This window comes from Haemorhous mexicanus, chromosome 11 (assembly GCF_027477595.1).
Source record: "Haemorhous mexicanus isolate bHaeMex1 chromosome 11, bHaeMex1.pri, whole genome shotgun sequence".
Taxonomy (NCBI): Eukaryota; Metazoa; Chordata; class Aves; order Passeriformes; family Fringillidae; genus Haemorhous; species Haemorhous mexicanus.
The window spans coordinates 6,769,488-6,796,133 of NC_082351.1; the positions used below are offsets into that span (position 1 = coordinate 6,769,488).

The following is a 26,646-nucleotide window of genomic DNA, read 5'->3' on the forward strand; positions in this document are numbered from 1 at the left end:
ATTGTAGATGCCCCCATCTGCTCTTTACAAGTACAGCAGGACTCACAAAATTTATCCATTCCAAACCTCAGATGCACAGTCCAATATTCCAGATTCAGCTGTGTTTGACTTTCCTCTAGAAACATCAGAGATTGCTCCCTGCAGAGGTTTTTCCACCATTGCTGACTCCTGCACATCTTTCAGAACAGGAAGTGTCTCAAATGAGAGAGGAGTTTCCAGCTGCCTGGCCAGCAGTGCTGCACCTCTCCTCTTTGAAAAATGTCATCAGTTTTTAATCAGATTTTTTTTTAAAAATCAGAAAAATTCTCTAGGCACTCTCCTATTGCTACATATTCTTTTATCATCTATGATGCCAGACCTAATGCAGCTGAAAAGTTGCATCCAGGTAAATCTGATACATCAGCAGGTTTTTAGCAAAGGATTCTAACTCTTCAGTGGGAAACATGACATGTCTGTGATTGTTATCCAAGTCATTCCCTTGTGAAGACAAAGCTGGACTTAGGAGGTAGGCAACACTCACCAGATGAGAAAATGAGAGAATATTTGTGAATATGTATTGAAGTTTCTCTGCAATCTGAAATCAAACTTCTATTTATCATCTGGTGTTTACTCTGAGTATATTGAAAACTTCAAGAGAAAAAAGTCAACACTGTTTTTCCAATTTCACTATTTAATACAATCTGGAGTTTGTTATTAGAACCTAAGATCTTTTTATAATATGAACAAGGAATACTCAGAATGGGTTTTATTTTTGTCTTTATATCCTGTATCAAACACCAAACTGATCCATCTTACCTGAATAAAATATTCAAAGAGTGGTTTGTATTTCTTGCCTTTAAGAACAATACCAGGAAACCTGAGGAGAAAGATTTACAAGAACATAAATTAACAATTTGAAAACTGTGGGGTTTTTTTCTATTTGCTTCACCTCCCTTACAGAATTTGATTTCAGAAGATGAAAATAATTTCCTTAAGTTTATTTCCCACCTCAGTGGTAACTTGGAGAAAAAACAAATGTCTTTCATGCATGTCTGCTACCAGTCAACAACTTGTACCTGATGGACTTCAATCAAACAATCAATGTCAATTAATACAGGAGTTAAGCATTAATGACAGCTCCTTATGGTAAAGCTGGGCAAGAATCTTCTGGATAAAACACAATAATAATAGCAACAAAGCCCTAAAGCTCAGCATGCCCAAGAGCACTAAATGATGACCCAAACCACCTGAAGCTCTATGTCCAGAAGACAGTGACACAGGGTATTGCAGCCTGGGGAGCTCAGCTGTCTCATTCCTTATCCCAGACTGGGCACCCAGGCTCTCCACAGGCAGCTCAGGGAATGAGCCCACACACACAGAGCTGCCTGAGGAGCAGCTGAGCCACACCAGGCACGGGAGGCAGAGATGGAGCCTGGCTCCCATCAGCCCCTGACAGCAGCTGACAAAGGCAGGGCTTAGGTTGGGATTTGCAGCTCAGAACTCCCCTGAAGGTGCTTAAGTTGTCCGATTTCAGGGGATAAAATTAGCTAAAACATAAATTAATCTAACAGATGGGCTGGCTCTGTGACTGTGTCCCAGCTGTGGTCTCTCCCTGCTCTGCCCATGATCTACAACTTCCAAACAATGGTCAAACCATAAAACACTTGACTCCTTCAAAGTGGGGGACTCTCCAAAGCTGTTTCACTGCACAGGAAGGACCTGCAGCAGCACTGACTGCCAAGTTCAAGAGCACAACTCCTCAGCTCAGCACACACTATATCCTCTAGGAATAGGGGAGATCTCTGCTTTAAGCCTCAGCTTTGCAGATGGTTTCTATGTTTTTATATTACAAACAGCCTTAGGAATGTTTGAGGTGCTTTATCAGGACCAGATGAGAGAGAAGCATCCCAGTGCTCAGCCACACAGATGTGGGAATGCTCAGGTACAGAATGTGAAGCACCAGAATTGGCTTAAAAAAAAAAAAAAAAGTAGTTATATTCTTATATAACACAAGTAGAGAAAGGTAAAGGTTGTGGATCACATTCTTGATTTTCATTTTGGGATCTGAAATGCTTTGTTTGTCAAAGTCCTGAACTTCAGGTTGAAAATTTATACAAGGGTGCCTTCTTGTGACCTAAGCTATAGCAGCAAGATTTGTTTAAAATCACTTCAGCAATCCTTCACTCTCAGGAGATCAGAAATCTCTGGTTTGGATTCTTTAGAATCCAAAAAGAGACAACCAGGGAAAACAGTGTGAAGAAATTAAATGCTTAATATGCCAAAGGACTGAAATCTACCACAAGGGGAGGGAAATGCTCAACAATCACATCCTACCTCTGCTAAATAAAACAGGAAGCCACTCAAGGGCCAAAACTGGGGTAATACACCCAGACCAAGTCATGAGTGCAAAGCAGCCAGTTCAGGGGACTTCAGACACTGAACATTTTCAATCACACCAGTCCCTGACCTCAGCCTGATCCTGCTATAGATTAGGTTCCATCAATTTCTCCCTCAAGGGCCTGACTGCTTGAGAATTTAAAAGTGAGCTAAAGGAAGAAAAAAGTTAAGAGCAGAAGTGGTGAAGTTCATTTCCATGAATTCGGATACTTGTAGATCTAAATCTTTCACAGATCCATTCAACTACCAGCTACCTTTTAATTGTCTCACATTTGAGAAAATTCATTATTACATAACAGAAAAACTGGAGCATGACCAAAACCAGTAAAGAAATCAGCTTGAGAAGAGACCATAGCACTAATACAAAAAGAATTAAAATATACTGCTCTGCAAAGAGATTTGCTAGCAGCCTTATAGATGGGCAGAGGTTTAAAAAAAAGGGAAATTTAAAAAATAATCAGAGATTGGAGGGGGCGAGTGGTGGTGTTAAAATACCATTAGTCAGGGACATAAATACAACACCTGAAATGTGCATGATTGCCTTAAAGAGCAGGCTCTTCAAATTTCTGATGAAGACACCATATCAAAAGAAGGCCAAAATGTTCTGTGCACTCCTGATATAGAATGACTGCAGTCACACTGAAGTTAAATTTGTAGTATTGCATTAAAAGTCGAATTTGGAAATAAAAGACAACAGATCAACAAATTTAATATATGAGCTAGCTTGCTTCTTTTTTAAGCCTAAAGCAAATGTATTTAAAAATACTTAAGAACATCAAATGGCTTTGATAGAAGTTTTTAGACACTCTGAACAGGTTTCAAAAGACCAAAAAGGAACAGAGTATTTCCCAAGAGAAGTGAAGCACTGCTGGACCTAAAAACCACTGAGACAGGTCTAACAACCTGACTCAACTTCAAGTGATGGAGAGTCTTTAGTAAGAGAAGTGCTAAAGAACATACAATGTGAATTTGTCAAGAACAAGCCACACAAAGCCAACATTTTTGGGGCAGACTTGCCAGCTTAGATAGCAAGCAAGCAGATCAAATTTAGGAGAGCTCTGACACTTGATCATTCCAACACAGACAAATCCTGGAACTGGAGGATACACCACCACCTCAAGAGAAAGCTGTTGTTAACTCAGTATCAGCCCAAAGAAAATTCCCAGTGGTGGCCTGGCAGGACCATCCTGACACTGTTCAGTGATTCCACTGATGACTCAGAGGGGAGGAAAAACTCCAGAGATCAGAAGTTCAGCCAAGCCTGAACATCATCTTTAGAAACTGAACACCAGCTTAAATTGGTACAGAGTAAGTGACAGATTAAGAGCATTCTCATGGGGGGAAGGGCAGAAATCAATGCAAAAATCTAAAATTATTCAACTGTCACAGTATGAGCCATCAGAACGGGAAACATCTTAAACATTCCAGCTCTGTATTTCTCTAATTTAATGATTACATGCAACTGCTTAGCTGAAATAACCTCTGTTTTTTCAATTTACAGCTTTCAAATACTTGATAAAAATATGTAAATAGAAACAACTGATGCCAGTGAAGAAGGGGTGTTATTCTTAAAAACATTTTTAGTCTTTTTTTTGTACTGTGCTTATGTGGGGTTTTATAGGGTTTCCGGGTTTGTTTGTTTGAATATAGTGAACAAACAAATATTGGTTGTATTTGACCTCTTTAACAGGCTGCTGGTTTATACAAAATATTTAAGAGAAGCCAAGACAGACATTTTGTCTGAAAGAGCTACAGAATTTAATACCTGCAGCCCCTGTCCAGTCTGACTTCTTAAACAATTCCTCTTTTTCCACCTAATCAAGATGAGTAAACACCCTGCAGAAAGCAATGACTGCCACTAATGAGAGAAGTAATATTTATCTGCTAAAAACAAAGGGATTGCTTTGCCCATTTCCCTTCAAATCTTTACATCATGTGTAGAAGAAGGCATCTGGACCACACCTCCAGCATTTTCTCAAACTTTTACCTTTATGTAAACAGAAAGGAGAGGGGGGGACTTTGGAACCTTTTTTCCCCACCACAGTACAAAAACCCAGTGAAACTTCTTTCTATTTGTAGCTTCACATACAAGACCAATTTGTTCCAGCAAATTTCAATTCCTGTTACAGATTTTTGCAATATAAACACAGATGCAGGGAAATCCATCTTCTTAACAACATTTAACTCGTGATCTAGAAAAACACTGAAAGCTAGCAAGTATACTAATTTCTGGACTTGCCTGTCAAGAATCTGATATTCACTGTCAGATTTGTACAGTGCCACCAGCCTGGACTCCATCAAAATGTAAATCTTCCCTGTGGCTTTATCTAGAATATAAAATAAAACAGGACTTTCACAAATCTCAGTTTAATCCCCTCATTTGCACCGTTATGGAATCTTTCAATACATGCAAGATATTGTAACAATAAAACTGCCCAGAATAATCCTTTACTACTTTGTAGCTACTCTTTCCCCACACAGCCAGTTAAGGAACACTTTCCAAAGGCTAAGTTTAAATCGAAACCACAGGATAAACCCAGGCCACTGATTTTCAGGGTGTTTTGTTGTAAAGGCAGAAATACCTTGTCTATTATTGCTGAGTCAAATTAAAAAGCAATTGAGAAGTTGCAGTAAATTGTAAGTGAAACAGAGGAAAACAATTGGAAGATGGACAATGACTGCATAAAATCAATATTATTAAGTTGTAAGGTAATGATTACACTTCATGCAGCCTTCTTCAGATTTGCTACTTCAATTTCATGCTTGGATTTCTTTATAAAAAAGTATATACCAACAAAGGAAGTTAACATCAAAAATGAGTGAAATGTTAATAAAACTCATTTTCTATCCCAAACCTCCCAGATTTCTTAACTTTAATGACAAATTTTTTTCAGGTTGCTTCCCTGCCAACTCAAGGTCACTGTCCCACAGCAGTGAGCCAGAGACATCCAAACCCAACTCAGAGCCTCAGGCAAGTGAGGTTATTTCTGCAAATATCCAGTATTTCTTTTAAAGATGACCAAATTTATGTTAAAACTTTTGAAAACTGAAACAAACTTAGTTCTCTTCAAAGGAAGAAACCCCAAACAGGTGGAATTCACTGCAAAGGCCTGCACAACCTCATGTTAACACACAACAGATTCATGTTGAAACTGGAAATTCCTACTCACTATTTTACTTTATAAAAAAAAGGGGGGGAGGTGTTTGTACTTGAAGGTATAATTAAAGACTACAAACACACACACCTTTTTTTTTTTATTCTTTATTTCATCTATCAGTATTTTGTAAGGAATAGTCCTCTCAATTCATGTTAAATAACAAGAGCAGAGCAGCTGGAAATAATCAACAACATGCAAAGTGAATCTCATCCTTCACACTATCACTGGTTCAACCCCAGAAAAGTTCTGTAAATTTAACATAAGCCAGTCTAAAACACAAAACATAAACACATATCCACAGGCCCTGAAGGAAGAGGTGCTCAGCACTTGCCTCTCAGTTTTACATACTGCAGCTCTGGGTTAACACAAAGGGCCAGGTTGCTGGGCAAGGTCCAGGGAGTCGTGGTCCAGGCAACAAGAGAAACATCTGGATCTTCCTCCAGAGGGAAGCTCACGGTCACTGAAGGATCCTGAACATCCTGAAAAACAATTTAACATGCCGTGTTCATCTGTGATGTAAAAGGTCAAGTGACAGCATTAAAGTTAGAACAGAGCACCAGTCACTGAGATCCTCATTACACCAGTGCAGCCTGCCAGTCCAACCAGGCCACAGGGTTAAAATGCCCCATTAGCAGGGAGATTTGGGGGATTTGCTGCCAAAACACCAAAGAAAGACAAGTGCAGCTCCTATAGGCACTTCTTATAACCCCATTTTCAAAGTTTAGAACCAATCTCAAGGGTCAGGAAAATGAGCAGTTTCTCAGATACTGAGAAATACTTAGATACTGCTAAATAAAGCCTTTTCCACATTTTCTTCTGCAGCCAGGCATTAGGAATAACAGCCATCACATAAAATGATTCATCTCTAATTAAGAAGGGGGAAAAACATTTGTAGTACTTAAAAACAAGAGTATGTCAATATTTAAGAGTAAAAAACCCCAGGGAAGGAGATCTTTGTCAGCTACTCTATAAACTTCACCTTCCAATGAGTCCTAAAAATCCCCTAAAAAGAAGTTTTTCTTTCAGCCAGCTACAACCCTATTCAGTCACTTCACATTTCACATATGATGAAAAGCTGCTTGTAAAAGCAAGTCTAGCCCTGCAAATGTGAAAGTTTCCCTCTGAAATTCCACATGCCAGCCCAGAGGGTGCCATGCACACCGACCCTAAGCCCTAAAACAGGTCCTGTGGCCCCAGCACGTCTCGTGCAAGGCGCTCTGCTTTCCATGCAGCATCATGGAACACTTAATGGCATCATGGGACAGGCAGCTATTTATGGCTGAGCTGAGGGCTGCTCCACAGGGAATTTTCTGTGAACATCTGGTGCAGTCAACAGTAAAACATAAATATTACATAAGCCATGGCCCAGGCTCAATAGCAGGCAGAGCTGCAGCTCTGGGTTCTGGCGGTACCGAGTGCGAGCCAGCACTGCAGGCTCCTCACTCCTCACTTTGCTTTCTGAAGCACTGAGCTCACCCAGGAGACAAAAACAACTGAAAAGCATAAAAAATACCACCCAGACTGACAGGTAATGGTGTTGTGTAGTGTTTTAGCTGTTAAAATTTCACCTGCAGACACCATTTCCTCAGTTTAATGCAATAGCAGCTGCTGGCATTGGGAACTCAGGTGTGCCTTGGACACCCAGCTCTGGTTCTGAACATGCTTCTTGTGCTCCTGATCTGTGTCCCAGCTCTCAGAGGATCAATAAACAGTAGCCAAAGGCTGCTTTCCACTGTGAGAAAGGCAACAGCTGCCTCACACCCAGAAATGACTCTCCTCACTGACAATAAATCCTGCCAGCTCACAGACCCACCACTTCCAAACCCCATTTCTGGCAGATGAGAAAGGTAATTTTTGCATGGAGTGGCAGAGCAGCATCCCACCCACACACACCTCTGGTTCTAGAGTAGGAAACAGCATCTAAATATTTCATTAAGACTCAAGAAGAGAAAAGAGCTTCAAGCTTTATGGAAAAAGAGAACATAGATACACATACAAACCCTCAAAAAAAGTCTTTGTTCTAAAGCTCATTTTTCTGAGCCTGTGTGAAATGGCAGCCAATAAGGGCAAGAAAAGTAATTATTTCAGTTGTCAGACAGTCACAAATATCAAGATCTTTTTGCATATCTCTCTTTCATAAATCACAAACCATTTTTTCTTCAGTATAAATACCCTTCAGCAACACTGAAAGCTCTGGTATCTCTCTGGTATCTGTGGGCAGCATTGTACTCCAAGTCTATTTAAACATTTGTTTTAAAATCACTATTTTTGGCCAGAAAACTGGCCTTTTAGGTAAGATATGGAGACCAGATGTACAATCTGTGCTAGCTCTCTGCTCTCACAATGCAAGTGGAAGATTTACAATGTAAGGATATGGAGGCCTGGGTCAGGAGTGGAGGAGATACAAAACCTCTATCTACAAGCTAACGTGGAATTTGGAAAATTGGGACACAAGTTCTGCCTTCACATCCATGAACATGAGTTTGTTGTAGGTGAGAAGCTGCACTTGCTTCATCTTGTCTCTCATTTTTAAAGGACCATGTTATAAACCACAGTAAATCCTGCATTCTGTTAGGTAGAACGTTTTCCCAATGTAAATTCATGATTCTTAGGAGAACCATTATCCTACAGCTACAGAGTCTTTGACATTCCTTACAAATCTCCTCACAGAAGATTCAAACCCTGCCAAAGACCCTCTTCTTTTCAGATGTGCACAGACAGGGACAACTGCAGCTCTCCTCTGAAAATGCAGCATGAAAATCCACCAGGGCAATAAAGCCTTGAGAGCACAGAGAGGGAGGAGTTTACCACCACAAAAAAAAGGTGTATTTTAAACATCTGTAAGGAGTAACCAAGGAAGAAGTCTAAGATCAAGTGATCCAAACAAATACAGCAAAATATGATCAAAATTAACCCATTTACCTAGATTTTACCACTGATTTGGAGTGTAATGACATGTTTAGGAACCACCAAGTGAAAAGTACTAAAGCTTTACAGAATAAAATAGAGAAATCTGATTGCAACTTACCTTGTAGTTCTGATGGGACTCAAAGTTGGACAGGGGGGTGTTGCATGCAGTAGAAAAAGGCATGACCTTGACCCCTCTGTACACCAGGCCTTTGTCATAGAGCTGCTTGAAAACCCACCTGGAAGTACACAAGGAACAAGGAATGACTTGGTGTTTCACACTTAGTAAATAAACTGTTAAATGGGGTTTCTGCTCTAGCTGGAGTTTCTTTCTGAGTAACAACTTTTTTTTAAAATCCACCATAAACTTAAAACAATATCTGCAAGTCAAAAGGCAGAGAGATAATTGATTGCAACTGCATTTCTGGCAGATTTTTAGCTTTGGCTGGTACTAGCACTTGGTATTCCATGCACTGGCTGCATAGCCCAGAGATCAGGCAGCAATATGGATTTGTGTTCCATCTAAATCCCTTTTCAGATTTCCTGCATACAAAGATCACCTGAAATTTGAACAAGGCTGAAATCAGTCACAACTTAGAGAAGAGCTGGTGTGACATGGCTGCTCACTTCTCACATGATCTTAAGTTTCTGCTGCAGCAACCAGTGCTACAGCAGAGACACAGATACAAATCAGTCACCTGCAACCCACCCCAAGTAAATCCTGATCATCTGAGAGCATTTTCCACAGGAGGCCACAGTTAACTATGAACTCAGTGCTGCAATTTAATGCCCTACTTTGAGCTCAGATCCTCACCAAGACCTCAGTCTCACAGTCTAACTCTGCTTAGGAGATCATCAGTTCAGCCTGGAGCACAGCTGGATCTTTATGTTTTCTTGAAATAATGAAGACAGCACTTAATACTGCAAGTGACAAATTGAGTCAATGCTCAAGGTGAATTGAAGCTGGAAGAGAAACTCTTCACACAACAACTTGAGGTGTCCATGTGACGGACAAACCCTGAATGCTCCAGGGTTTCCTCAAGGATCACCAACATTTATCAGCTTCTCATGCCTTGCTGACTTGCACACTCAGTGGCACAGCCTGCAGGCTGTAAGGCAGGAGAGGCCAAGCCTTAAATAATCCTGCCAACTTCAACTCACAAATCAGAGCTGCTGCAGAGCCTCCTCTTTTTGAATTTCACAGCAAAACTGTTAAACTCTGCTGACTTTAAAAGCTCCTTTATTCAAACTATGTTTTCAAACCATCCTGATCCCTTTTCTGGGTCCCTTTGCAGATAAATAGCTCATTGCTAAGCAACCAACCCAGTCCTGGCAAGCAGCACTTCTTTCTGCAGGCTGTCATTTTGTGCTTGAGAATCTGGACCTGTATTTCAGTCAGTGTCTTGTCTTCTATGCTTGAAATTATCATCTTCAACAAAAAACACAAGTAGACTATTGCACTGATTTTATATGTGGCCCAAAATAAGACTATCAAAAGACATGCCCTGGCTTGCTGACATTTAAGTCCTGTGATGCCTTAATCAGAATAATTATTACACTGCAGATTAGACAGCTGGAGAAAATACAGAATGTCACACAGAAAAGATGTGCAGTCCAATCAGACTCATCCATGGACCTCCAGTAGAAGTCAAAAACTCTCCTACGAGTGGTCATTAACATCAGAAAAATTATATAATCCAAAGTGGAAAAAGCCTCTGAGACCTTCAGCAGCATCAAGTTCTGCCCCAGAGGAGCCAAATTCAGGAGTCTCTCAGAGGTGTGCACTCCTACAAAGGTGCTTACCTTACACACAACTCCAAAGAAAACTTGTTAACACAAGACATGTCACCAACAGCAAGATGTGGCTGCCTGACCCCCAACCCAAATCTGGAACATAGCAGTGAGTGACTGCTTTACAGTGGAGATTTTAAGTTTATCAACTTCGACTTGTATAAATCTAGATCTAGATCTTTTATAAAAATGATCCCTGAATATAGTTTCACCAGCTTTCAGCATATAAATTTGAGCTGGCTAACTGCACAAGTTTTGTGGGAGTTAAAGTAACTTTAAATGTATGCTTACCCCCTCAGAGCATAATTAATGCAGCCTGTGACAAGTGACAGCATTCCTACTGAAGGTGTTCTATTTGCCTTTCAAAAACAGTAAGTGAAACACCTATAGAATAAAGCTCCACTTCACTTTCTATAGAACACTGCCTACTAACAGCACACAAAAACTACTCAGAGAAACACTGAATATTTAATTCAGCTGTAAATATAACTGTAAACTCAGGGAGCTGCTCAGGAAAGGTGAGCACTGGTGGAGCTGCCAAGCTCCCAATGCAGGCCAGCATCTCCCTCCTGTGGCAATCCCACCCCACTGCACAGCCTGGGCTCCAGCTGTGCACTCAGAGCAGGGATGGGCTGCAGAGGAAATCCCTGCCCTGAGCACATCCCAGCCCTGCCCTGAGCTCCTCATTCTTTGGAGTTTGTCACAACCTGTCCCCTCACACAGCCATTCCATCAGAATAAACAGAATTATAGTTGAGTCAGGACTGCTGTTTGATGCCATAGCTCTCATTATTACTACAGGAGCTCTTTTGTTATCTTAAAAAGCACCTAAAATGGTTTCCTTAACAAAGCTGCTGGGGTGAGACCAGTAGAGCTGATTCCCAAAGAGCTCCCTGCAGCAGACACACCTGAAACACAGGACCTGCCAAAGATGAGATGGTTCTAACAGTAAGAGTCACTGACAGGTGGAGATCATGTTTTGATTAAAAAGTCATCCAAATATTTTAGACAATAACCTTACAAAACATGGTTTAACCCTTATGTTTGAAAAATGTTGACAGTTTGCAAGAAAGAGCCCCAGGTTTGTAAGCCAAAATTGAAAATGCAGTGCCTTCTGAAAAAAAAAAAAAATAATCTAAGGAAACCACAGAGCTGCTTTCTAGTGACAAACCAACCATTTACTCACAGAAGAGAGAAATCAAATCCTGTTCCTCTAATTCTGCTACATTTCTCCTCACACATAAATAAATTTAGTCACATCCTCTTGGCTGTGGGAGCAGCACTCAGACCTTTACTGAAGAAAAATGCAGTTTGGGAAAAGGTGAAATTCAAGATGCGTATTTCAGCTTCTTGTTAAGAGAGAATCTGATCCCTAAAGGTGCAAGGAATGTTGAACTTCCAAAGTCATAAGAGTTCGTTGTTCCTGAAGTGTCATGAGGTTTGAGCCCAGTCAATAACAAAGCCTTGCTCTCCCCAGAATTCCCAAAAATCCAGAACCTTCCTGCAGCATTTGTTCATCCAGGTCACACACACACAGCACACGGATCTAACCAAACTCCTGCAAAGGGAGATTTTGCTTCCAGAAGATACTGAATCAGTCAATGCAGCACTACAAACACCCCTGGCATCCCACACAGCATTTAACATCTCTCACTACCCAAAAGCAAGCTGCACTTCTCAAACACCTACATCCAGGTCCCATCAAAGAGAAGGGTTTGATCTTGGAGCTTCCCAAGCCCTTAATGCCATTCCTTGGAGGGATCAAGGGGCTCTGTCTGCAGTGATCAGTATCTAAGGGTTTTCTAAGGGTTTGAGAACTCCAATCTTTCCAGAGAACTTCCTCACAACTAACACTGAGATTTATTTTCAAACACATATAAAGTGGTTTTCCCCCTTTTTTACTCTTTAAAGAAAAAACAGCAGGAACTGTGAACAGTTCTGTGGCCATCAGGACAGCAGGATCTAGAGGTCTATGATTTCTACATATCCATGGTACTTCAGGTAAATGGACAAAATAATTGCTGTGTGACTTCACATCAGTTCACAGCAAGATAAAAGGACAATTTTATAGCCTTTGTAGAGCTACCAAACAAATCCAGGCACAAAGACCACACTATGCAAGAAGCCCTGTCATTTTCAAGTTCAGCAAACACTGCATCCTCACAGCACCCTGGGAAGCAGAGCTCCTGAGGAAATGGTTTTCCTACAACTCATGGACAACACTTGAAAAACAAGAGGAAATTAAAATGAAAGCAACATGCAAAAACAGATGCTTAGGGACAAAAAAAAAAGGAAAAAGTACTCAAAAAACACTGGATGTGAATCAGATAAAGCATAAGCCTAAGTGGAACATGAGTTCCAATAACAAACACAACCTATCTTTAGAATAGCAACTTGGAAAGACAGCTCCTGAATAAAGTCAGGAAAGTATTTCTTTGTTCCAGGGTCTAGGAATTGTTGAGTACAGAAGTTGTCAAATTCTATGTTAAATTACCACTGAAAGCTTTAAAATCCTGGCATACAGAGATCATCCTGTTCCAGGTCTACCCTCCAAGCTGTAATCTTCAGAACTGTGTGACTGTTGAGAGATTCTGGATTAAGCCAGAAATGCAAAATACCTGCATAACCTTAAATCTGAATATCTAAAACTGATGCTAGACTTATCCCAAAGGTCAGCCAAAGGACTGCAGTTTTCCTCCTCCAAAATACAGGTAAGGAGATACAAGACTGGAATGGTGAGAAGCTAACAAGGGGACTAGAGAACTTAATGCACAAAAGAAATACAAGAATGAGGGGAAAAAATACGAGTAGCTAATACAAAAATGGACAAACCAACACTTCTTATCACCAGTATCTCTCTAGAGACTCTTTAGTCATGGAATACACAGAATACAATAGTGATTTCTATCAGCAGAAATCTATTTCTAGAAATCTATTGGGAGAATTTCTATTCAGAGATCTGTTGCTCTGAGATCATTCTGGTTTAGTGCTGAGTGCTGGGCCTGTCTCAGGGCAGGCTGGGTGTCAGCCCAGCTCTCCCTGGCAGCTCCTCCCGAGCTCTGTCACCAAGGGCTGTCTGTACCAGGCTCAGCCCGCAGTTGCTCATTTGGGCACTAGATGGTGACAGGAATCTGCTCGAGCCACCCTTCAGAGCAGCAGGAGGAGAGGCCAAGCCCTGGCATCACCCTGGGAACAGCAGAGCATCCCCTCATCCCTCCAGCTGCTTCCCAGGGGTGAACTCACAGCCAGCCCACACCTGTGCAACAACCCAGCACTGAGGACAATCATTTAGAGTTATCCCAACTCCCAAAGGTTTCTTTCAGAGCACCTCAGTAAGAAGTTAAAGCTCCCATCAAACTCCTCAATTTCACTGATGTGCCTTGTGGCTGTACAAAAAAGGCAAGAACATATTCCATGTTTGTGCTATGCCAGCTCAAGAACATCACTCACTGCACTGTTCCAGTGAAGGGCACTTCTTAACTGAGATCCAAGCTGGCTGCAGGACAAATTGTACAGAATTAGAACTTAAAAGTTCTATTTAAGTTATTGAATATGTGCAGAGCTGACTGGATCTTAACATGCAAAACCAGGGCAGTATCACCTCTCACTGACACCAACTTTCAGTCCTCCCCTGAAAAATTCTGCCAGGATACCACAATTCTACCAATGAATGTTTTGTTATAAGTCAAAATTTAGCAGGCTAAAAATTCAGTTTAGTCAGTCATCATATGACAGCACCAAAATGCCAACAAAGTAGTCATTTCCACCAGACCAATTATAAAGATGAGAAAGAAATGCTCTCTAGCATTCTGAGCTTATTAACATTGTTTTGTAGAGATACTGTACAACAGATGTATTTGGTGTCTGAGTCCTAAATACTTCAAATCTAAATGATTTGGATCAAATCAGCCACCACTGAAAACAACATTTATTACAAGTATTAGATTATCTCACTGCACCCAACAGAAACAAGGAAGAAAACACCACATGTCACAAAGAAAGTCCAGTTGAGGCCACTCCAGAGCTGCAGGAAAAGCTACAGACCAGAAAAAAAAACCAACCTCAACAGACTGGTTTAGCTGATTATATGACTAAAGACAAACTCCTCACCATATTTTAATCACAAAACCTACAGCTGCCATGCCCACTCCCATTTTCATAACCAGTTTTGGTTTTTTTCTGGGCTTCAAATCAGCATTGCATTCCCACAGACAGAACAACAACAAGGTCAAACCACTGAACAGGCCACTCCAGGGCAGTCAATGCAGAAATTAAGCTGCAGTTTCTCTTTTGTACATAGCTGGACACTAAATTTTAAATTTTTTTAAAAGAATTTCAAAAGGAGCTCAGGAAAAAATTGAATCAATTGTGAGAGAGGCATTCTAGAACCTACAGCTCAAATTAACACTCCTGAGGGACACACAAAGCTTCAGTAACACCTTGTGGGTCTGATGAATGCCTGGGTAACCATCCAATTGATTTAATTTTTAGGAAATTGTGCATTACCCTGCCAAGAGCACCACTCTAAGTGCAGTGACAGAGATCTCTTTAAGCATTATCTCCTTCAGCCCTGAGACAGTCCTAGGAGACTCCAAAAAAATCCCCAATTTTTAAAAACAGAAAATGTTTCATTACATGATTTAACAGAAACTTAACAGTATCAGGAAGTAAAAAAAGTACAAAATTAAAGGGCTGTCTGCCTACATGCTTCCTGAAATCTGAGTTTTCAGATCCAATAAAATTTAGAGTTTGTATCAAAGCAGGCATTAGGGGAGGTGATCTCTGTAACACAGGTCAAAGACCAGAAACTGCCTTTTAAAGAGCTGGGGGGAAAAACAAACCACCAAAAAAAGGCTTGGGCTGCTGAGAGAGATCCTGCAACTAGCTCAAGGCAGGTTTGGTTTTTAAGCTGCCAGTTAAACAGGATTTGAGGTGCCACTAAGTATTTTTGTAATTTACAAAATGAAGGTTTCTTGTCAGTTTTGGCTTTATAATTATGCAGGGTTTCTTCAGCTGAGCGAGTTAAACATCTGCTGCCTTCCCACCATCTCTGCACTGCTCACTGAAATCTCACTGGCACTTCAGCCCTCTGCTGTGGCTGCAGGGACATCGAAAAGTCTGTCAATCCAGTGTCATAACCTTATGAAACTAACCATACAATTGAAGCTGAATATTACCAAATATTCAATAATACTTTATTATGCACATAATTTGCTTTTCAATGGTTTTTTGTCAGCATATACTCTGCTAAACCTCCCCCTGAAATTCACCTTGTCATTCTATCACCCAGAGGACTCACAGCTACCATTTCTTCCCTGTGTTAAACCAACCTGATCATCCTTAACCTGGAAGGTTTTCTTGTCTTTTGAAATCCCAACAGGCACCCTGAATACACTGCCAAAACCCCAAACTTTATTAAGCTCTGCACCAGGAGTCCAAGACAGTTGTCAAACTGTGCTGCCAAGAAAAAGATAACAGCAGATTCACAGCCTTGAAGAAGAGGTTTGGAGCTAAACTGAGCTTGGACAGTTTGCCATTTACAGCTGACAGTGTGAAGAACATCAAGAAAGCAGAGCTAGAATGTAATTTCCTAAACCACCCAAGGACCATATTAATAGATCAGAACTGCTTTGAAGTTGGCATGGAGCAGTGAGATTTCAGGGCTCACTAAAGGCAGTGTTGCTGCACTTTATTTTGCAAAGCCCTGCTATCCTGGAGAAGGAAAAAATGGGACAATTCATTCCATCACTTGGACATCAAGAGATTTCACATCACTTGAATTCCTCTGCCTGATGTTTTATCTGCATTTGCCATTTTCTGAGCAGTTCTAGTGATACATGGACCAACACATGTTTGCAATGAGTGAAGCCCTTCTCACATTTCAAATCCTCAAAGCAATGTGTGCTCACTTACCACACAGACTCCATGAACTCGGGGTAAAGAGTTTTATAGTCATTTTCAAAGTCAATCCAGCGTCCTAATCTGGTAACACTGAACTGTTAAGACACAAAAACAGAGACTGAAAGGCATCTTAATAATGCATCATCAATGTACATTACCAATATTTATTCTGTAAAATAAAAATCGGCTGGGTTTTCAGAGCAGTGTTTGAAATACATCTATAAAGTATTTTAGCCTGATAATAGTTCCAAACAGTGCATTAATACAGGCAGAAAAAAGGAAGGAATGAAACCATGAGATGGTTATTTAGAACCAAGGTCACACAACAGGCAAATGTGTTCAACAAAACACAGTAGATCACTTGGATCATTCATCAGATAGAAATGGTGGATCACTCAAGGTTCAGCCAAGGTTCAAATGCCTGAAAATTGCTTTTCATGACAGTGGTCACACTTCTATTTTTAAGACTACTTGCTGCAGAGACAGTGAAAACCCAGAAGTCTATCAGCTTTCAGTTCCATGAAAACATGATGTAACTTGAAGACAAAGCAATGCTGAAAGAAATTGATACATGACAAGTTATCAAACTCTTCCAGGGCCAGCTGCCTTCTCTGACTTCCCAGAGCCCCAGGAGTGACAGGTGCCAGCCCCTGTCTCAGGACAGGTCATGGTCACATTCAGTCACTCATGAGGAATGAGCCAGCTGTGGGATTCACTGGGACAAGTGGGATTTCACAGCCCTGCAGAGAGCTGAGGCAGGGACACCTGTCCTGACACTGTTACACACAGACCACACTGAATGCCAAACCAGCCAAGTGAACACAAAACACATTCATTCCCTCACCTTTACATTTTCATACAACACCTGAGCTCCTGCCATGGATCAGTTTCCATCCTGGCCTTTAAGCCACTCTGACATTGCACTAATAAGATCCATAGCCTAGGATTGATTAGCACAAGGAGTCACAAAGTTGGAGAATTATGTTTGGTCTCAGCATTGTAAGATCTCCCACAGCCAAGGAACCTTCTCTATTTTTTCATAAGGCTCAAATTTTTGCTAACCACTCCAGGTAGAAAATAAACACTATCTAATAGGAATGTTGGTAATTCCTCTCCCAGCACTATTCCAAAATATTTGAATTTAAATAAATTTCATTATTTATCATCTAAAATACACACATACATGCACAAGTTTATGAACAAAACAAAATACAAAATGCATTCACCACCCAGAAGATCAAGTGCTTGGACTAACCAGCACTGCAAACACACCAGCTGCTGAAGCACAGCGAGGTAAAAGGTATGGAAAACGAACCACAAATGTTCCAGCTGTGGCTGGGATAGAGTTAAAACTTTCTTCTTCATAGCTGGTACAGTGCTGTGCTCTGGATTTAGGATGGGCATTATGTTGTTAACCCACTGCTGGCTCAGATGCTGCTGAGTTGTGCTTGCCCTAAGCAAGGAGTTCTCAGTTTCCCAGGCTGTGCCAGCCAGGAGCTGGGTGGGAGAAGAGCCACGACAAAGAAAAGCCAGGACAGCTGATCCCAGCTGGCCAAAGGGACATTCCACAGCACAGCACATCGTGCCCAGCAGACAACTGGGGGACTTGAAGCAATGTGAATCACTGGGCTGGGCATCACTCAGCAGCCAGACTGGGCATCACTTGGTTTTCCTGGCTTTTATTCCTCCCTCTATCCTCTTTTACTATTAGCATTAGCATCATTATAATATTTTATTTTGTTTCAATTAAACTGTTCTTATCTCCACGAACTGGTACTTGGCTGCCAGCTGGGGTTAAACCACCACAACAAACCAGAAAGAATCTTGCTATTTTTATTTCTAAAAGCAACAAAGAATTATCAATGATGGGCTTGAAATACAATATTTCAGAGTGTAATTTGAAAATAAACAAACTGTCCGCTTTTCATCCAGCCACTCACTGAGGTTTAGGCCCCAGTTACTCTACCCAAGGCACCTCTGGTGTCTTCATGCACCCCAGATGGTCCCAAGGGCAAGAGGCAAGTAAGAAACTCTTATTTCCATGAAAAGAAATACAGCAGGACTAGAAACATGCAGAGGAGTGTGATGAAGTAGAAGCGCCTTCGCAGGAGGAAGAAATTAAAATCATTAGGACTGTTCTGCCTAGGGAAAAAAATATAGTTAAGATAAAGCTTTATTGGAAATCTCTTTAGAGAACTACTGTTCCTCAAACTTGCAGATACCAACGCTCTCCCTGTATTCCTGGGATGAAAAGCTGACACCAATATTCTCTGGGAAGACTGAGGCTTTACCCACACCTCTTGTGACAAAAGCAGATGTGAGAATTTCTGTTCTTCCAAAAATACAAGCTGCTGCCCTGCACTCTGGCAATGAAAAGAGTGTGGGGAAAGAGGAGCAGAAAAGCAGTGAGGGTAATGTTAATTTTCTTTAATGGCTCCATCAGAAAACCAAAGTCAGATCTTTCAATTTCCTATATAAGAGAAGACACAAAGAGACAATGCTGAACATATCTGTTATTTGTTCAGTGTAGCTCATCAGACACTTTGAGCTCCTTTGAGCTCCAGGTAATCTGCCAGTAACCTTCTCTTGACAGCACAGCAGTGTCTGTTCCGAGCCACAAAGGGGCTTTTTTTGTTCCCCTTTCAGGATCACAGGGGAGAAACACAGGAGCCTAAAGACATGAGATTTATGCACACAATCAGACAAAAGGTTGAAGCTCCCCCCACCTGAAACACTTCTGCACAAACACACATTTAGAAATGCTCAGCAGAACGTGGACTGAGGCTCCACTCACCTCCCACTCCTTGGCGTATCTCATGACAATCCCTCTGCACTCTTTGTTGTAAGCCTCAATGCCCATCTTTGCCACGTCCTCCGGCCCTTTAATGCCCAAGGTCTTGTCAATCTCATATTCCTGGGAGCACGGAAAACACCCAAACAAAACATCCTGTTAGCAAAAGCCTTGAGGATTGCCCTGGATACTTTATGTGCCCTGTACATTGTAATGAAGCTCAGGGGCCTCCTTTAACCTTCTGGGATTTCATGGGAGCTGCACCTGAACTAGGCAGGGATTTCAAATGCTCACCCTGGTGTGACTGTTTCTTTAGTTTCTTTAGAAAAACAAACAAAGCACCAGTTTCTGAAATATGAACCAAATAAGTACAGGCTCATAGCAATGACCAGTAGGAAGCTCCTGAACTCACCACACACAAAAGCCAGAGAAACACACTGGACAAGGAACTTCCATTTCTTTTTTAGCAACAATGTCAGGTATAAAAGCAACAGAAATATGAGTGATAAGCAGGGAACAACAGGGCAAGAGGAACCTACAGAAATATCTGCAGGTAAATTCATGACACATACCACAGGCAAGCCGTGGCAATCCCAGCCAAACCTCCTCTCAACATGAAAACCACTCTGATGAGCAAATCTGGTCACAATGTCTTTGATGGTTCCTGCAAGAATGTGGCCATAGTGGGGGAGCCCCGTGGCAAACGGGGGGCCGTCGTAGAAGTTGAACCTACAACACAAAACATTCCTCATTAAAGCAAAACCCAAGCAGCAGGCTCAGTGACAGGTGACTCCATGCTTACACGACTTGTGTTTCACTTGGAAAATGTCCATTCCTTCCTCTTCCATCATCAGCCAGCACAGGTGCCACGCTGGCAGTGGCACTGAAGGGAACATTCCAAGCAGTTCAGTTCCTACCACTGCCAGCTCTACCAGGATTCCCATGGCACACCCAGCACAGTGGGAAAAGCTCTTTGCTTACCTCCCCATTTCTCTTACAAACCCACCAGGCAGGAAATTACAGGTTTATTACAACTGTTTGAACACTGCTGATTCTTCACCAAGTGAAATATAAAGGGACAGCAGCATGAGCCAGGCCTGCTGCTGGCAAAGGGAGCAGCTGCTGTTTACAGAACCAAGGAAAAACAAAGAGCAGTAACAGCCAAGGCAACCCTGCAGTGCCACACACAACTGCTACAGCTTTTAACAGATTCTTACCTAGGTCTGTTCTTTGATTGCTTCAGGCATTCCTTGAAACAATTCAGATTTTTCCAGAGTGTCAATATCTTCTCTTCCTCATTTGGAAAATTTATGTTTTCTGGAACTTGTTGAACCATTCTTTCTCAACAAGGATCAATAAGAGAAAAATACATATTGAACAGAAGTGAGAAAAAATAACTCCACAAATACAACTTTTATCTTTCAAATCCATATCACCAATCCAAAGAGTCTGATTCATTGCAGGCATGGAAGCAAGCACTCCATCCCAAAAAAAGTCTAATTTTGACTGACTCAAACCAAGAGGAAGAGGAAAAGGATTCTCCATTCAGCTAACTATGATTGTTCCCTTTTTTATCATGTTTTTATTTCTGTTTCCCAAAGAAAACAGTCAAAGGGTAAATTATGTTTTGGTTACAGTTTTTTTTTTTTTCTTCAGGAAAAGCTTCTAAGTCCAAACTGACCCTTCAGCACCAGTTTGTATCAGAGAGTTTCACTTGAAACTACTGAAGAAGGGGCTCCTTTTCCCTGTACATCTATTCACAAACTGTTTACAGGTTTAAAAGAACATTTTCCATCAGGCTGTGCCAGCAATCTCAGATGCCCCTAAAAGCAGCCAGACTGCAGAGAGCACAGTGGAAAAACTGCAAAGATGAACATGAGTTTTATAAGTACATTAAAACTAAGCCCCACCAGGCCACTTCTGTACAGGCAACACAGGGAAGAGCAATGCTCAACATAATTAGGAACACACAGCAGTTGCCTGGTTCCAGACCTGCTATGAGATAGAAAGGGGTCAGATTTCAACAAAATGCCACAGCAAGAACTAAACAAAGCTCTGGGGTTTAAGACAGAAGCTCCCTAACAGGAGAAAATTGGTTATGAAGCTTGTAACAGATGATGCTAGAGAATAAAAGGGCTCTTCCACCTCTCACTTTAGTGCTGCTGCTCCTGAGCACACTTACACCAGAAGTAGCTACTGCAACTCTGAGCTTCTCTCAGCATTAGAGAATTACAAGTAACAGCACAAGGCCTGAGTCTTGGGATTTACTCAAGGTTTGTAAATACTAACCATAAAGCAGCAACAAAGGCAAATGCATGAAGACAATTCTTCCAGTTACAGCTGGACTCCAAAACATTTGCTTGAATGGGGCCCAGACCACCACAAAAACTGCCAGCTCAAGGCTTGAACCCCTATGAAAAAATGTACTAGAGACCATCTCCACCACTTTTGTATTCATGACAAATCATTCTCTCCACTAATAAACCCAAATTATCCTTTATCATATCATTGTAATTGAGAATCCCACAACCTGGTGCACAGGCAACACAGCATTTGGAGGGGAAATCAGGGCCTGGCAAGGAACACATGGACATGGTCTGGATGTATTTTAAAAGGTAATAACTACCCTGAGCACAGTGAGTTACTCTACACACAACCTGTAGAAGAGTTTTCACCATTCTGCCTCAGAGCACTGATTAGGCTGTGTCCTTCCCCAGTGACTTGATCACAGAAACAATGGAAATGATAAAAGAATTCAGCCTTAAAGCTTTTATCTCCCACAAGCCAGCTGACCTGAGGTTAAAGGATCTGCATGTTCTACTAAGCTCCACGTCACATTCACATTCTCTGAAAAATCCCTTTGCCCAGGATTTTTCTCCTGGGAAGCTGAGAAGCCTCAGAGAAAAGGGAAACCATTCTTATCTCATTTGATTCTCCTGTGTTTTGCTGCTCTGGAATGCTTTTGGAGATGCTTTCATTGGTTTCTGGTGTGAATTATTTTGACTTAATGGCCAATCAGTGGCAAGCTGTGTCAGGACTCTGGACAGAGTCACGAGTTTTCCTTATTATCTTTTAGCCTTCTGTATGTACCCTTTCTGTATTCTTTAGCATAGTTCAGTATTTTTTAATATAATATAGTATCATAAAATAATAAATTACCCTTCTGAGAACACGGAGTCAGATTCATCATTCCTCCCTTCATCTGGGGGGAACTCAAAAACTCAGCTCCAGGATCTGCATGCTCTACTCAGCCCTCCCAGATCAGTGTACCCACAAAGGGCTGGGAGCCTGGCCAGCTGCCAGGTGTGAGGAAGAGGAGGCAGGCTGGTTTGGGGTGTGCCTGAGGCAGGGCTGAGGAGGCTGCTCACGGCTCACAGCCTCCCTGCGTTGCCACAGAGTCACTGTGGGCCCCTTCTCCAACTGAAGCACTGCACGGGCACAGCAGTGTCCAGCAACCACAGGGCACAAACCACCCACGCTCTCAGCAACAGCACAAGTTTATTGCATCAGAAGCAGGGGGGAATAAATACTGTTGAGAATTAATGTGCAACCATCACTAGCAGCTATTTTCTCCAAGTTACAAACCAGAATTTTATGGAGATTTAGAATTTTAAACAGAATTTTAAACAGACTGACTGAAAAGGCAAAAGCACATGGAAAAACTTGCCACAACTCAACCTCAGCTGAGAAAAAAAGCCAAGATCTAACAATCATTTTATAGACAGAGGTATGAATATCTCTACAGCACAGAAGGAAGCTTATTATAAGCAATCTAGGTAATTTCAATCACAAAATAATGAAGGACAACTTCATTACTTTGAACACAGACTGAGCACAAACATCACAAACCATATTACAGAAATTACACAAACACATCTAATAAAACCCCACTTCCAGACAACACTTCACATTAAGTGAGATCAGTAAACACATGAAGAGTTCTCTGTGCTTTTTCTGCTGATAAGAAGTGTTAAAGACAATGCACCATTAAGCCCATTTTTATTAAGTACACTCACTTTTCTAGAGGATAATAACATTCACTAGCAAAGGTGTCAAAGTTTGGAGATTGTACTACAGCAGTCTGAGACTTAAGCTGGGCTTCTTATCTACAAGAAAAAAAAAACAGGCATTAAAATCATAAAAGCAAGCTCCCATGTACTTTTCAAAAATATTAATTTCTTTAAAAACAATAAAAATTCAATTAAAACACCACTATGAATGAAGGGAACCCACGTTTAAGAAATATTGTTCTACTTCCCATATATCAGATACATGATTAAAACACAGTGGATTTCATGCTTTTAAAAATTATAATTATTAACAATTTTTGGCAAGTATAAAAACACAGGATGAACTAAAGGTGGAAAAAAGATTTCTGATTTCCAGGGGTTTATCATCAGTCTCTTACTCTTGCTCCAGTCACCTTCTCCCACAAATCATTTTGTAAAAGAGACCAAAGCTCCCTCCAAAGACAAGGAGCTTCCTTTCTCCACCTACAGCTGCTTTCTCCAAAGTTAAACAATGCTCCATTTTCCACACACACCTGGCCCCCCATTTCTGCCTTTTTAGGTACTGCTCTAGGCTAACATCAGTCTAAACCATTCACCTGAATATCAAAATTCTCCATTTCGAGAAGGGGAGGAAACAGCAAGTTTAAAACAGAAGGAAGGATGGGAACAGAAAGCTGGACTACAGGACAAACATTGCTTCTAAAAACTCTGTGCTGGTGTCTTACACAGGGAATAAAACTGCAACACTAGCCCAGCTGTCCCCGTGCAAGGTTTTCCCTCAACACTACAGGCCAATTAAAACTTCGCTAAAGCAATAAGCACACTCATCAATCAATGCTGTCCTTAGATACAAACATTTCATGCTATGCAAGCGCCCAGGTTTACACTGTATCTTGTGATGGCTTAAAAAATGTTTGTCGTCATCATGCTACCTTGATTAAAAATGTAACATATCACTGTGAACAGAAGAAATCTAGGTTATCTTGAAATAACTTTGAACTACGTCTTTTTAATAAAAACTCAGAAACCAGTGTCAGCTGAGTTACCGAACACTGCTTTTATGTGACAACTGAATTCTACTACCTGACAGCTGCTTTCTGAGCATGTCACCACCAAACCGAATTTAAGTCTCCAAAAGGCTCCCGGGGTGTGGAAGCCAAGGTTTGCTGGAGGTATCAAAGTCACCACAGCTGCAGCAATAAAAAGGGTGCATTCATCAACCCCCCTGTTAAAAGGATGCTGAAGAGGATGCTTAAGACACCACACTATTGTAAGAAACCGTAAGTTCTTTGTACAAATAACTAATGAAACCAAGACTTGCTAACTATTAAGCCCTGCAATACAAATAACTAATGAAACCAAGACTTGCTAAGTATTAAGCTCCGCAATAAGGCATCACGCTAACCTTTAATAAGTACCTCCTATAAGTAATCCCTAAATTGCCGAAAAAGCAAAGGATCCCCACAGCACCCAGGCAGTAAAACACGCACATGAAGGTGACGCTGTACACACAAAACACGAGCTAACAACGCCCAAGGCCGCAGGGAGCTGCCAGCCCGGCCGGAGCCGCTCCCGCGGGGACAGCACCGGCACTGCCGGGCCGGGAGCCGCCGCTCTCCGGGGACACCCTGAACGTGCCGCTGCCCCGCCAAGCCGCTGGAGCCGGCCCGCCCTCGCGTCTCGGAGCCGCCGGCCGCCCGCATGGAGCGAAGCCCGCCCGGCCGGGCCGTGAGGCGCCGAGGGTCCCGCCGGGCCCCCCCGCTCACCTCCGTCCCGCCATGATGCAATCGCGCCCCGCGCAGCATGGCCGGAAGCGCCGCCGGCGCCGCGGCCAATCAGCGCGCGGCTCTCTGCGGCCGCACAAAGGAGCTCTGTAAGGCGGCCGCCCATTGGGCGCGAGCTCTCCCTGGGCGGTGCGTCACGGCGGCGCGAGGCAGCTCGGGAAAATCTACCCGCGTGCCCGCCCCGCGGCTCCTGATTGAGCGGGGCGGGGGCGGGGCCTGGGGAAGGGCCCGGGCGGGGCCGGAGTTCCCCTCACGGCTCGGGGATGGAAGGTGCGCGGTCCCGGGCACCCTTCAGCCGCGGACCCCGAGCCAAACCCGGGCAAGAGCTGTGCTGGGTGGCCTGAGAACCCCCCCCCCGGCTCTGACCCAGCGAGACCAGGACGCTGGGCTTCTCCCAGTAACTGGATACCAAGGGCCTCTACCGAACTCCTCTCGGGAGTTCGACCTTACCTCCGTTAAAAGGATACTCTTAAATATCTCAAGATAACAATTCTTAAGGCTGTAACTACAACAGAAGTTCCTCCTTTACTGCTAAAAAAAAAAAAAATTAAAAATAAACTTGTAGATGGGTTCTTGCATGTGAAAGAAACTTAAGGGTTTGAAAAAATATTATTGCCAGCTGGCAACCACTGAGAAATTACAAAACATTTCATGATACATTAAAAAAACATTTCCTCCACTTTCCTAGTGCTGAAAACGGCTGTGAAAAGGCTCTCGACAGGGAAAAACAGAAGTGAGCCAGGAGGGTGAGGGAAGGAGATTTCCCAGCCTGCACACCTGAACCCTGCCCAGAACCGAGCCTGGGCAATGAAGGCCAGGTCAATAATGGCACAAACAGTTCATCTGCCTCCAGGCAATGACTTCAAATTGCTCTAAAAACTTATTTACTCACAGAGATGTGGGTACCAATACAGGTTTCAATAAAAGCTTTAGATTTGGATTTGCAGGACTGGGTACAGGATGAATTCACTGGTCTGTGCAGGGCAGTGTCAGTGTCTGGATTAGAGATAATCCAGATGTGAAGGGAGGCACATTACCTGGAATTCTCTCCTGCACAAAGTAGCACAAGGCTCCTTTCTACACACAATTTCCTACATCCTTCTAGAACAGCTAAAAGAAATGCAGACCCAATCTGCACCAAGCTCAGAGAAACAGAAGAGAAAGTGGGAACTGAGGTCAGACTGAGCTGGGCTGAGCAGCCAGACAGGAGAGACTGGGTGCATGTGGTTGCCAGGGCAGTCCCCTGTACAAACACAGAGTTCTGGGATGTTCTGTAGCCAGGAGAGAACTTTGGAGTGGCAGAAGTTTATTCAAGCCACACTGCTGCCTAATACATCTGTGAAAAAGCCTGTGACAACTCGGGATGTGGATTCTACCCCGTGATGTGGCATTTCTTTATAAACATCCTCATGAACTCTGAAAGCGCTGCAGCCTCCCCCTGCTCTGACATGCCCTCAGATCTCAGGCTGCAGATTTTAGACAGCTGCTGCTTGCTCCAGTGCCAACCCCTTCCATTTTGGCCTTTAGTTTGTAAAACACACAGGTGACAACACCAGCTGAGTTTAAATGGAATACCGTATAATTCCTGAATGGAATTTGAAACAAACACTGCTTAGAAATACACACTCTAAAGCAGTGAAACTGACAAATGTGGGCAATTTGGTTTTGGCAACGTTGACTCCAAACTTAGCTCAAACCCAGACTGTTACCTTGTCTCTCCCTGTATATTTTGTACTTCTTTGCCCTTTAACTGTTAACTTGTAATAAAATGTTACCTGCATGGGAGTTGCTGCCCTTGTTCATGCACAGCCTTTACTTGGGAGCATTTGGGCAACACTGAGCTTGTTTTCCATGAACAGATTGGGAGGGAGTGAACAGGGAAGTCACTGTCACATTAGTTATATACAGGGCAGAAAAACGCCACCCAAA

At 42.3% G+C, this 26,646-nt stretch overlaps 1 protein-coding gene and 1 non-coding gene across 5 annotated transcripts in view; both read right to left on the reverse strand.

Annotated features, from left to right (window-relative positions):
• Nucleotides 1-24,841, reverse strand: part of IARS1 (isoleucyl-tRNA synthetase 1) — a 94,666-nt gene extending 69,825 nt beyond the window's left edge. For 2 of the 4 annotated variants that reach the window (XM_059856168.1, XM_059856165.1), the window contains exons 1-10: nucleotides 24,700-24,841; nucleotides 22,940-23,029; nucleotides 20,141-20,260; nucleotides 19,496-19,652; nucleotides 18,927-19,046; nucleotides 16,145-16,227; nucleotides 8,563-8,680; nucleotides 5,866-6,013; nucleotides 4,616-4,703; nucleotides 796-856 (exon numbers count right to left, since the gene is read on the reverse strand). In XM_059856168.1, coding sequence (XP_059712151.1) covers nucleotides 796-856; nucleotides 4,616-4,703; nucleotides 5,866-6,013; nucleotides 8,563-8,680; nucleotides 16,145-16,227; nucleotides 18,927-19,046; nucleotides 19,496-19,652; nucleotides 20,141-20,259 — 894 coding nt within the window. In that variant the 5' untranslated portion in view covers nucleotide 20,260; nucleotides 22,940-23,029; nucleotides 24,700-24,841. Of the gene's footprint in view, nucleotides 1-795; nucleotides 857-4,615; nucleotides 4,704-5,865; nucleotides 6,014-8,562; nucleotides 8,681-16,144; nucleotides 16,228-18,926; nucleotides 19,047-19,495; nucleotides 19,653-20,140; nucleotides 20,261-22,082; nucleotides 22,361-22,939; nucleotides 23,030-24,423; nucleotides 24,562-24,699 lie in introns of those variants that run through there. The other 2 variants (XM_059856166.1, XM_059856167.1) reach the window with 2 other exon arrangements.
• LOC132332543 (small nucleolar RNA SNORA84) lies at nucleotides 22,256-22,387 on the reverse strand. Its single transcript, XR_009487925.1, has one exon. It is a non-coding gene; the product is annotated as a small nucleolar RNA SNORA84 (small nucleolar RNA).
• Nucleotides 24,842-26,646: the final 1,805 nt, after the last annotated feature.